Genomic DNA, 13,490 nt, shown 5'->3' on the forward strand with positions numbered 1-13,490 from the left:
TCGTAAGAAAATTCGATCTCTGTTAATATGTAACAAATGACCATCATTGCTCTTGTTTTTTGACTTGTGACAATCGCATACAACTTGCTGGCTAAAAATCGCACATTATAAATCGCATTCCACCACAGTCTGCCGGCTGAGCCGAGCCGTCATAAATGAGCTGGCAGTTTTCACGCCGTCAAATAAAAAAAGGCCGTAATTCATTTGCGGTTCCACCGTTCCGATAAAACACCTCCCGAGGGACGTTGGCTTTTTATTGGCTCGGATCCATCATGAGCTTTCGCCGCTGCAACCAATGCATCACCGATCAATCCAGCGTCCTGTCGGGCCCGTGATGCCGTCGGTTTGCATTACGTGGCGCGCTGTGGCGATTATCCTTTCGACCCGCTTCATGTTCGCGGACAGATGAACCAGGTTATTACTGCGGGTTGTGCGCCGGTGTTTATCAACCAGTTAACATAATCAAAGCGATCCATCAGCGTGACGCGAAAGCTTCCGCGACGCGATCCGTTCCGGCGGTGGATGATGGTACCGGGGAGGTGGCCCATGCAAGGCACGCAAACAAACCCGACCCCGGACAGCGAAGAGAAAAAACAAATCATGCAAAAAATTACATCGTTTCATTTGCGGTTTGTCACAAACATGAAATTAAACACCCGGGACAGATGTATTACGGCGTATTTGCGCAAATCCTCCCCGTGACGGGTGCAGAAGCGAACTTTTTGGCCCCCATTTCTTGCTTGCCTCGGTTATGGCCTTTGACCAGGTAATTAATCTTACTTTACTTGATGCGATGGGAAACCTAGAAGAAAGTAAAAGCGGGCAGTATTACGGGCAAGCTCACGAAGGAGCTTCCCGACTCCGACGGTGGGAAGTATGCGCTCGGTAGAGACAACCGCAAGAACCCCAAGTTTCGAGCTCCTTTCAGCTCCTGATGTGGTCTGGAACTTTTGTTTTTGTTTTCCTAGAACTCAGGAGCAGCACGAATATATGGTAAACCTCAACATCTGACATTAGGGTTCAATCGAATGCTACTTTTCGTTAGACATTACTGAGGTACTTTTTATTCCGTACGGGACATACTTCAACTGGCTTTATCGATGCAATTGAAGTGAAAAAGTATGTTACAATCAGCATCGCCGCTCTGTTAAGATCCGATGCGCCCAAATGGTGCTACGATCAAATATATAATTATTAATTGGTCGAACAGCTGGATAGTAGTACCAGTGAATGCCAATGCTGCAAAATTTCAGGACTCAAATTATCTTCACAAAATGTTATTTTTTTCATGTTTGGCACCTTAACTACCAAACCGCTTTGCTTGTCTTAGCTTATTGCTTACATTTTTACAACTTAAACGTATCGATGTTTAGCTATTCTTTCAATATTTACAAAGCTTAGCAAATAGATTTTGTGCCCATTACAATTAATAACAGCTGTTATTAAAGCACAAAACATTTAGTTTATTCCTGAACCCTCATTTGTTAAAATTCTCTTCGTTTCATTGCTAAACTCGGTCACGCAGTGCCAAATGTGCTTCAAACTAAACATACTTGCCTTGGCTAGAAATACAAATGAGCCGCTTGCAAGTAGAAGACCCTCGAAACGTTCGATTGGCTATCAAATTATAAACATATGCGCGAGCGCGCGCGCGTCCGCGCACGCAAAACATCTGTTGGTTGGCGAAAATCCTGCCGAACCTCGATCGAGCTGCGGCAAGGGCCCGAATTGCGTGTCCTGTTGTGCATGTACGCATTTTTTTTGTCTGGTCGCTGGTCAAACAATTCTCTGCAGTGGCAGCCTCTCGCCCGCGGTACATAACACATCGTTCAATAAGTCCTGAGACTAACTATGAAAACTACATTTTATCGGCAAAATTCTTTATTAGTCATCAACATAATCTTCTTAAAGTGTAATACAACCATTCCACACTTCTCTATTTTTTCAATTCCATGTTTGTACCACGATTTGTTTTTTGACTCAAAATGAGCCTCAGTAGCAGGGATCACCTCCTCATTCGAACCAAATCTTTTTCCCTGGAGCATCTTTTTGAGATCCGTAAAGAGCCAGTAGTCGCTGGGGGCCAGATCCGGCGAGTACGGAGGATGAGGAAGCAGTTGGAAGCCTAATTTGTTGAATTTGGTCATCGTTTTGATTGAATTGTGCCATGGTGGCTTTTGTTCCAATGTGCGCAAACGCGGCACCCATTTGAACAAAACCTTTTTCATTGCCAATTTTGGTGCAAAATAGTAAATGCACTAGCAGTTGATAAGTTCACCATCTCAGCTATCTTGTGCACTTTCATTTTGCGGTCTCCCATCACGATTTTCAATACTTGCTTGATGTTTTCGGGAATTACTGCCTCATTTTTCCGACCCGAACGTTCCGCATCATTTGTATCAGCACGACAGCATAGAAGTCAGCATACCTTCGAAAAATGGTTGGTTTCGACGGAGTAGAGTCCGGATAACGTTTTTCAAGTCATTGCTGAGCTTCAACAGTGTTTTTTTCCCATTAGAAAACAATGTTTTATCAACACACGAAACTCGTTTTGGTCCATTTTTTCAGGATTGCAAAAGTAGCGTCACTTTAACCACTGTAGCTTTCTTGGTTATGCTTCGAATTACACCAAATTTTGACACACCTCATCTGAAGGTTGGTACTTCCGAACGTCGGTATATAAATGGCATTATTAGCGCCATTTCTACGCTAGTCTCGGGACTTATTGAACGATGTGTTATTTCATCCCACGGGCAGCGTCCGGCGCAACGTGTACGAGCGCTAAAAGCTCTCATTCATCAGCGACCAGCCAGGCCCCGTTAAACATGCAGGCCGCCGGCCAAACAACATCGGATCGGAACGTCCCGATAAATTCGCGTGTGTGTGTGTGTGCTACCACACCGTGGTGCGTAGAGACACCACACGGTCCCCTGAATCCTGACGGCCTCCGGGGAGGTGACCATTAATTTTTCTAAGCTTCCAATTCGAGACCGCCACGAGGACGATTCTCAGCGCACAGCGAAAAAGGCCCATCCGCGGCCGGGCCGCCATCGTTTGTCCTTAGCCGGACATCCCATACCTTGGACCTGGGCTGGAGAAGACCGACCTCGCACACCGGTGCCGTATCAATAATGCATTACCTTAAAATCCTGTTGTTCACCTCGTGGTGGGTCGGCTGTTCCTTCATGTTTAATTTATGGCCGTCCGGCTGCCGGAGGACGATCATGGCGTGCAGACCGCTCGGTGGTACCCGGTGATTGATATAATATTTACATGTTAAATTGCGCGGATAAATGCCGGGATAGTTCGGTGACCGTATTCGGCAGGTCCTGTAAGTAAAAGTGAGAAAAATCGCATCGCATCAGAGGCCACACGCCGGAGGCTTAGGTTCGGTTCGGTTCAATTCCGGTCCTGCGAAAGGTGCGCGCGCTGCAGATTGCCTAATTTATAATCCACGACAACCTGTGCTCGGGATGTGCTCCCCGGTGCGTCCTTCAAACTTTCGCAGGATTAGAGGGCCACAGTGGTTCGATGGGGCCCGTTTTGAACCGTAGGTCCGTTTCCAAAAAACGGTCCCAATCCAACCGGAACTTACCGTTTGTCGCAGTCATTAAAATTTCGATTGCAGTAGCTGCCGGCCATCAGCTCTCCGTTCCATATCCGTTTGTCGTTTCTAGAAGTGGAAGGAAACGAAGAGGAAAAGACAGGTCACACACACACTCTCATCTCATGCCAAAGGCCCGGCCCGGTTGGAATGGTGATAAGAAAAAGTGTAGGATTAACTCAACATATTATTCACGGACAATAAATAGAAGCTTTACGTTTCGATATTGACTCCCGGGCGCTCCCGGATGGTGTCGGATTTTCCCAGGTAATAGGAAACCCCTCGTCGAGCGCCATCCGCGCCCAAAGTCGCTCGAAGCCACCATTTTGTTCCCAGCTCAAGCCATCTCAGCTGCTGCAAAGCGGTTTTCCGATATTTTCATTCCGACGCCTTTTCGCATACCCCGGAATCCCTTCGCTGAGCCTCATGTGCCTCCGACTTGGTGTGCGTGTGTGTTTGAGGGGGCTCGGCAGGTGGCCCCGAGAGGACAAATGTGTGTAAAATGCAATAACCTAGATTTAATGCTGGCTTCATTGGCTTCGACGAAGCCCGTTTTTGCTGCTTACTGTGGCCTGCGCCGGATCGCCCGAGTGCCGTGTTTGCACTTTTTTTATTGTTTTCTCCCCATTTGCTTCTTAATATTGTTTGTTGCATGCCATCCTGGTGTTGTTGGGTTGGGTTGGCGGTTCACACGCGATGGAAGCATCGTAAAAAGCAGCTTTTATAGTTTATTACTTAATGGAATTTTCAATTTTCACATCCAGCACACATCTACGCACCCGCGGCGGGTGGGTGCGCGGCGGGTGGGTGTTGGCGCGTTCGATATTTGTTTTTGTCCGTCCGGAATCGGTGCCTTCGCGATGGGTGAAAGTTTGGATCGACATTAAAATGAAAGCATACAACAAAAGAAACAAACGGAGCAACGAACGGAGCTGGAATGTATGTGCATGTTCGTTCGCAATGTTTCGGTAGATGCATGGCAGCTGGTGGCATCGAGCCGCCAAGCGCCAACGGGACACGCCAATACTGCTGGCGGGAGGTCCAAGTAATTTTCACGGTAATGCTGAGCTTACGGACCGAAACGCGGAATAAGGGAAACGTAATTTGTCATTTTAATGTGCAGCCAAATGAGCAAAACAGTCCGCTGGCCCATTGGCCACTACTGGGAGTATTCAGGCCAAACGGTTGATATGACTCGAAATGAATGATTTTACAGAATGACAAAAATGTACATTTCTTTTGCTTCAACAAAATATAGGAAGCCTCCCAAAATGTAGCATATTGTAAAGATCGATAGGCAAAACAATTTAATTCGATAAAACAATAAAATAAAAACTATCAACAACATAAGACGATTATTTGCTATGACCTTTCTGTATTTTATGAGCAAGTTAGTAACATTATATGGCTTTTAGAAAATTTCAAATTTCTTTTAAAAGGTCTGTCTAGTCTTCGATGCCAATTTGGACCTGCTAATGGAAGATGGACTACACAGGATGTTCCGAACTATCCCAAATAAATTTCTTTGGCTTTTGTAGCGTTATTTGGGAGGGTTTTAGGGTTTTTTGTAATAAGTTTTGTTGAAGTCACAACGTGAACACGTTTTCAAACGTGGTTTTTAAAGTATAGGCTATCCCTCTGGCGTCTTACGAACTTATAACTCGAACCTCGAATCCTAGGATACCTGGATCAACATGTACTCACTGTCTATTTGATGGATTGTGTAATGTGGGGGTCCTGAAACAATCAACCGAAAAGGGAACTGCTTCGTACCTTAGCTTCGCATCGCTGTGGCGCAGAAATTTGTAGATCAACCGGAACTCGAACCCGTTCGTAGCGCTGCTCGTCTGGGGCGGCTGGTCCAACCGCAGCGTCACGTTGACCGACTTCGTCTCGCTGTAGTAGATGGTGTAGCCGGATGCAGTTCCACACCACCGGCCGTCCAGATTCGGTAGCCCTTGCTCGCTGATCGTCATGAAGCCCTCCACGCACTCGCCGTGCTGCTTCAGGTCGTGCAGATTTTCCACAAACTTGCCGACGCTGAACTTGGCCAGGTTGAGCTGAAACGATTGGGAGCGATTGGAAAAATCAGTACGGAGCTGTCGTGTTACTTTCCATTAATCAACAATGCTGATAACTTGCAAAGCGTTTTATTATGTGCCGCGGTCCATTCTAATCTTGACGCCGACTCCACGAGCCAGATCTGCTTTGATTCGGCATGCGGTAGTTTCGGTTAAGTTCAACTATTATTTTCCATCACAAATTGCTGGCGACTATTGAATTGCATTAGGTGATTGCTATATTGTTCAAGAACCCCACAGGATCATTTAGCAAACATGGCTTCCAAACGGTTCCATTCCGCTTTGCAGAAATGCCTACGGGAATGTTTTATTTCTTTTATCAAGCTAATGAATATTATCTGAGTGAGGAACACGTTGCTGACTTCTATCGACTTTTATAGTAAATCGTGAGTAATAAGCAATATCAAGTGAATCTTTCTGAAGCAGCGACATCTTTTGGACATATTGATCCACGTGGCAATAAGATAACCAAATTGTCGGACACCGCCTGGAGCACTCGTCAGACTGACCGAAACACTCTTAAATATCTTTCCCTGTCTCTCTTTCATTCTCTCTTTCTGGCAACCATTCATCAAACAGGACACGCGAGGTCCAGCGAAGAAAGAAGACTTTATTTAAAACTTCCCAACAGTGATTAAGTTTCTTCGGGCGGCCGAAAAGTTTGGCCCTCTCGAAAGTGGAAAGGACTAAATAACGACAAACGGATAACGCAAGTGCGCACTCAACCCGCAAGAAGAAGGGGAAAAAGTGGTGCGATCTTAGAGACGAAAGAAGATAGCCCTTCGTCGTGTATGGCCCGGCGCCAGGCTTTTAGCAGATTCTTGTTCTCCCACGCCGAAGGGTAATAAATCTGTATCAATAAGATTAGGGACATGCCCGCTTCCGTCGGAAGGTGGGCTTTCAAATGAGAAAGTTTCGCCCATCGCCCGCCTTCGTTCTGGTATGGCCCGGGGCCACCTGCTGGCGCCCCCGGAGGGCGCTCGTAGTTTCCTATTTGCTTTAAATTTTACATCACTTACTAATTTTCCGCATGCTCACTCATCTTTATTTATTTTTTTTTTTTTAGTGAGTTGCTTTGCCCTGCTTTGCACCGGAATGTACTCATTTTCCGAAGACCAAAGCAAACAGAAGCCGAGCCGGGCGAAAAAAAGCTACCCAACGCTCCATTAAAGAAAGGAAAACGTATTTCAGGCATCAAACAAATCGTCCACATCGTTGTTTTTTTCATCGTCTTCTACGCCGTCGTTGCGTTTGGCTACTTTGGAGTCCCAGCGCACTTTTTGCCCATTTTCATTTCCGGCAATCTGTTCACTCAATCGCCGTACGCCCGGGCGAGAGAGCGAGTCCTTAATGCTTCCGCGACTAATCCTGTCAATGGGACATTCAGCGGCACCGTCGGCGCCGAAGCCGCGCCGTGGTAGCCGTGATTAAAAAACTTTCACATTACAGCACTTAAGCTTTTCGCCCGCGCGCGTTCGTTAAGCTTAGAAGCGTTTCACGGGTGCGGCTCGTGGTCGGAGTCCTCCTTTCGGGCCTTGGAGCCATGGGGCCTTGGGGCACGGGAATAAGGCTATCAACATGTAATGCTCATTCTTTCGTTTCGTTTCCGTTGATTTTTTTTCTTTTTTGTTTGGTTTGGTTAGGTTCCGTTCTTTCCCTTCCTGTGGCCCGTGTGCTCGGTGCGATCTTTTCCCGAACGACTGTTGCGCTCCCCGGCCCCCGGGAATGGGAGCCGGTTTGAAAGCCGGGATCCGCCGGATACAAATCATCTCACAAATCTTGGCGCCACAAATTCTTAACCGGATCTTGTGCGCTGTTGCGTTGCCCGCGCCCGTTGTATGGCTATGGTTCGTTGTTTCGTTTTTCCATTGCTCCGCTCCACTCCATTCTCGGGGCTGTTGAAAGCGGGAAAACCTGAACTACTTGGTGCGCGAACCGGGTCAGCCACTCCGCGCCGTGGCTAATGCGCCAGAAATACGTTTCGGAACACAGCTCGCTTTCTCTTGCGACTGCGAAGAAAACGCTTCAAATACGATAATCCTTTTGCTGGTGCATCAAATGGAACGAATGTTGGTAACATGCACCACAAACCCGGTGACTGTCTAAGAGTTAAGTGAAAGAAATGAACCAACCTTAATTTCGGCATCGCAATAGGGACATACAAAACTGCCGGAACACAATCATTGAGTAAAATAAAATCAAATTAATGGTTAAAAATTTATCAGCAGAAAACAAAATTATAAAATGTATCCATAATGATCTATGAAAACATTATTTTTAAACTGCTTATTCTTTTATTCTAATGCCAACTAATTATTATTTGGAGAAGATAAAACATTAACATAACACATGCTTCTGCCGCGACCATTGATCTTAAGTTGTAAAACAATTAGTAATTCGAAACAGTGTGTTGCCGAAGACGCTAAACTTGCCAATAGATGGTACTTTTAAGCTTTTGCATAACAACGACCACAATTTGCCCCGGCCCTATCTCCCCGCCCAGCCGCTTGGAGCCCATCGAGAGAGTCTCTCCGCCGAGTTCGGAAAGTAATCAGAAAAAATCCATTAGCACAACAACGGGCGGGAAGTAAAATCAAAAACACTAAACCTCTTTGCAGCCCAGCACGGCATTAATTATTTCAAATAATACTTCATCACTTCCAGCCCGCATGCCCGCCATCACCGCCGCCGTCGTCGCCGTTTTGGTGGCCACTTTCAGCTTTATTATTAATCTTAATGTAAACGAAAGCACACCTCTTTCGGGGGCAAAACGCGAACGAGAATTCAAACAACACTCGAACATGGCCATGGCGGTGTGGCGGTTTTTATCGAACATCATCGCCAACAACAACCAGCGTCTCGATCGTGTCCGTCGGCAGTTTGCGCAGAACGTTAAATGTTACCCCCCACACAAACACACGGCCTGGACGACAAGATATTAGCGTTATGGCTGGCTCCAGGTTTCCACGTTTTCCCGGTTCCATTGCGGCCAGACCCAGCCAACCATCGCTGGCGGCTGCCGGTGCTACATGGTTCGAAAACGGGTGTGCCTCACACTTTCATACGACAACCGACACAGAAAACTCTGCAACGTTTTAATACCGGTTTAGGCTAAACTTGGCGAAAAACTCAACCGCACTCAGCCATGTAGCAATCGGGACCCCGCGGTGGCATTTAGACGTGAGCCTCCGCAATTTCCACATCAACGAGTCATTGACGACCCATCGCCAGGCGGGCAAAAGTTTCGTGTTGCGATGCTCGGCAGCATAAACAATCGCCCTTCGTCATCGGAAAACGCTTAAGATTGGCCACAAACTCCAAGTGGGGTGCAAATGTGTTTCCGATGGCCTTTCCAGTGACGGAAGGCGAGCGAGAACCGAAGCCTTCCGAGGCACCGGCCCGCGATCCATTAGCACGCTCGGTGGAAAGTCTCCCGGGAAAGCGCGCGCGAGTCAACAGAATGGCGACTAAATTGAATTAAATGTAAATAAACCGACGGGCCGTGCGAAAAGCGCTGGCTTTTGTTTATCTAATTTACAGCTATCCCCAAATCAATGCCCACGTTCGCGGTGGTTCCGGCGCTGGTGTGTAGGACTTTTCCGTGTCCTTCCGTGGTACCTGGACCTGTAACCTCGATACTAATTTCGGCACCACATTCGACGAAGGTTGACCTCTGCTGGCTGGCGAGTGGCGACTTCAACCTTTTGAAGGCTAACCATGACTGACACGCTACACGTAAAGCAGCTTTCTTGACACACTAATTGTGTGCGTGTGTGTGTGCGCCCGTAGGTGTAGCATAATGAAATGGATGAAACGGTGTTTTCCCAAGGTTCGCAGCCCAAGTCCGGTCAAGAAGTGCTGGCGGACACTGAAAATGATCAATCGGGCTTTGCTTTTCGGTCAACGTCTCATTTCTTCATTACTTTCCGGATTTTTCTGGCTGGTAAAATGGCAACGGTCCCGCGCTTTCGTCCTTTCTTTGCGCTCCGTTTTTTTCTTTTTGCTGCCCTATGCATCGTTAATATTGATTGACCGGCATCTCGTACATCTTCATGAACTGCGGGACCAAAGTGACATGGGCCAGTCCGTTCCGCTGCGGGCGATGCGTCGTTTCCCTATTTATCAATTAGAGATGAACATGAAAATTCACTCACTCTCTCTCTCTCTCTCTGTTGCGTCGGCCAACCGACCTGCCGGCCAACGGACCGACCGGTACCTCGGTGCGCGGTGCGGGACCACATTTTTCACTTTCACGTTTGGTTATTGATTTTACGCCATCGCTCCGGAAACGCCGGAAGCAAACCGGGGTGGGTCTGCTATTTTCCCACGCCCCCCCTTCGGGGTACCATCGCCACCAGCACCAGCACTTTCGCCAGGACAAACCACCGCCAGGCGTCACACATTTTCGGGTCCGACACAGGACGACATGATGCCGGAGCGACCGCCGGCGATAAGATATCGCCGGTGATGATTCCTGCCCCAGCCGCGGGCGGGCATCAAAAACGACTCGGAGGACGAAGAAAAATGAATCAAATTTATGACCATCCATTAGCGAGTTGTAAGCAACAGAGTGAGAGAGAGAGAGAGAACGGGAAAAAATGGGGGCGCACTGCCATTTTGATCACCATTAGGGGTGTTTTGCTGGAAATTAAATTTATGAAGACGATGCCAAGGTGCCACACGGCCACGGCCTTAATGGTTGCGGCCCCAGCGATCGAAAGCGCCGCGCGCGTATCGACAACACTCACCTGCACGATGTCCCCGTACTGTCCTCCGGAGGCGCTGAAGTTGAGGTGACACGTGAATGGATACGCGTCGCGGGAGTTGTGTATCTGGAGCTCGTACGTCCGGCCAGCCTCACCGTGCAGCGTTCGGTTGCAGACTGAGTGAGAAACAGAGAGATAGAGAGAGAGAGTGAGATTTATTTGCCGGGTTGTTATTACCATTTCATCGGCATCGTCAGCAGCCCCCGGACGAATCTTAATGGTACTTGGAGTACTAACAAAGACGGAATGTTTTTTGGCGACGAACGGAGCTTTTGGGGCACAGCTCAGTGGAGAAGTTGCAGTTGGGAAATGGGATGAAATTATGGAACCTGCGACAAAATTAGGATCATTTGAGCCGCCTCGCCGTAAGGATCAAGTTTAGTGTCGATAATTGAGCCATATTGGTGCAATGGCGGGTTTTAAACTGGAGTCTTACGCCTTGGCTTAGCAGATATAACTGCGTACCAAACATAGTAATCGTGGGATCTTATAGATTTAAATTTAGACTTTTATGCCTTAGTTCAACTAGACCGGGGTATAACAGAGCATAATAAGAGACCTTCTTCCTGGCCTGTCATGAAACCTCAATTAGTGGCAAGATAATAGTGAGCCCGCTTTTCCCAAATAAATATAATTCTCCTGGAGTTCCTAGTGGCGGCTAGAAATTTATTTCTTTATTTAATTATTTATCACAAACGTACTTAAGGATCGGACGGAACACGGAACAAAACATGGCTTTCCCTTCACATTCGGCAGACACGCTTAATAATGTCGTCATATCATAGCACACAATTCGTTTCAGTTTCGCGGCCAAGGTGACACCTAAATCACGGATCACGTCAACCACCCGGGACAACAGAAAAGCCGACGCGATATGCGACTAAGATCGGGCCTTCATTTGCAAAACACACCTGTCACTGATAAGTGACGCCAGCGAGCGGCGCAAGAGGGCGCTGCCGCCAACCAAGAGGACGCTCGGTCCAGGTGTGGAGTACGGATGACAAACCACACGGATCGAGCGCAGGGACCAGTACGAATCAGAACGGCAAAGCCGTAACTAGTAAAAATTCTTACAGGAGTAAATTTGTACAAGTTTATGGGTAGAGCCCAAAATAAAAACAGTTTATTCGCGACAACACCAACGAACAAATTACGATGATTATCATCGATTGTCATCTTTGCTAGACTTCATGAAGTGTTGAAGTGACGGCCGCGAGACTAGAACCCACGACTACCTGTGTGTGGTTGAGACAACATACGCGTTCCAGACGCGAGATTTAAACAACTAAAAGGGCCCGGTCTCGCATAAAGTTCACCAACACGCCGTGTGTCTGTCGTCCGGACTGAAAGTGCCACACAATGTTGGCATCACCGGTACATCTCCGGTACTCCTCAAATGAAGCCCGAAAAGTTTGACTCGAAAATGTTTTGCATACCAAAACCCACCGTTTGGAGAAAAAGAATCATCTTCACACCACACCCCATACACGGTGTGAAGAAGAAACGAATGGTTGCTACAAAATGGCCACAAAAGGACACGAGCACCCACCCGCGGCGACGTGGAATACTTAAACGTGGAGCGCATCGGTAAAGTGGTAAAATATTACCACTTCGGGAGGTGAACTGAAAATTTAATTTAGTCACAGCGGTACCTTCTGGTGGTACCACCACGCCAGGCGGTTGCCAGGGTGGTCGTCGGCCCACTCGACCCACTGTAAGCCACCAAAAAACCAACCGCACGTTACATTGATTTGCATTCCGTTCGGTGAGATCTCGAAGGGCCCCAGAAAAAAACGCCAGAGAAAAGAACGAAAGCCCTACATGCAATTCAGCATTCGGGCCAACTTCAGCATCAAATCGGTGGAACCGGAACCCACAAACCAGAGCCACCCCCATCCTCCAACTCGGCCAGTAGAACACCTGGCAAACCTGGATCCTGGTCCTGGCAAAGCTGCTGTGAGCCTTCACCTTCGGTGAAGTAACTGCCCGGCGATCGTGCCAAAGTTACGTGCTTCCGGTGCGAAGGTGGTTAATGTTTCCCCCCCCCCCCTCTCTCCTCCTTTCTCGCACTCCCGGACTCCGGGACACTGTGCCCGGGCCTACAGGGTGTAAAGTTTTCAAAAATTTTCAATCGCTTAAAAACGAACACAATCACCCGTAACCGACCGGAAAGTGGCCACCGACGACCAAGCACGACGTGAGCCGAATGCGAATGCCTGGGCTGGCAAGCGGTGCATTAAAACAAAAGAATCTGCAGCAACATCCCGGCGGTACCCGGCAACCGCTCTCTGGGAGCCCGGGGCGGAAGTTCAAAAGTGAAGAAGTACCGCGCACAACTTGCGTAAGGCCAACGTTCGTTTTCGCGTTAATTTAATAAATTCAATATTCCGGAGCTTCAGAAGCCAGGGCTTTCGGTCTTCACCAGTTCCACCGGGGTTGATGGAAACGTTCGCATAGGCAAGGTGCAGCATCATTCCCGCGACTCGCGCAATCAAAAAAGGTGTCACGCACCTGGGGCCCGCGGCTCTCACGCGTTCGCAGGATCAAACAACTTTTTCCTTTAGTGATTTTCCGTCCAATTTTTTGGCCGGGCCCGGGTTCACCTGGCGCTGGTCTCAAGTTTTAACCTCGCCCGGGAATATCCTTTCTAACTGTTGGGGTGGAAGTCCAATCCAATTTCTGCCGGAGTTTTGGTCTACCTTCTTAACCGTGTGTGCCAAGAATCGGCCAACTTCTTGCAGGGTTTTCGCAACCAGAACCTCGGGAGATGGGGTGCGGTACAGGGTGACACACTCCTACTGCGGTCCCGGGCAATGGAGTGAACTTGAATGCTCTGTTTGCTTCGTCATGCCACCGGCAGGCGCTGGCTTTTGCCATTTTCTCTTTAAAAACGGCAATCCCCAAAAAAAGGGGCGGAACTTCTAAAACCTTCGAAGTGGTTTTTGGGGTCCAGGAAGTTTTCTCAGGTTGTGATTTTCACGTTGCGATTCGGGGCTTTCCGCCGGCGCAACTGCAGCGGATAATTCGAATTTGGTTTAA

At 48.1% G+C, this 13,490-nt stretch overlaps 1 protein-coding gene across 1 annotated transcript in view; it reads right to left on the bottom strand.

The window, feature by feature from the left end:
- The window catches only part of LOC128268264 (uncharacterized), a 38,411-nt gene that overhangs the window by 6,278 nt on the left and 18,643 nt on the right, over positions 1–13,490 (bottom strand). The window contains exons 2-5 of the mRNA XM_053005313.1: positions 10,434–10,567; positions 5,378–5,664; positions 3,596–3,673; positions 3,141–3,329 (exon numbers count right to left, since the gene is read on the bottom strand). Of these exons, the coding sequence (XP_052861273.1) occupies positions 3,141–3,329; positions 3,596–3,673; positions 5,378–5,664; positions 10,434–10,567 (688 nt within the window). The remainder of the gene's footprint in view (positions 1–3,140; positions 3,330–3,595; positions 3,674–5,377; positions 5,665–10,433; positions 10,568–13,490) is intronic.

Source organism: Anopheles cruzii, chromosome 2 (genome assembly GCF_943734635.1).
Source record: "Anopheles cruzii chromosome 2, idAnoCruzAS_RS32_06, whole genome shotgun sequence".
In the NCBI taxonomy this organism is placed as follows: domain Eukaryota; kingdom Metazoa; phylum Arthropoda; class Insecta; order Diptera; family Culicidae; genus Anopheles; species Anopheles cruzii.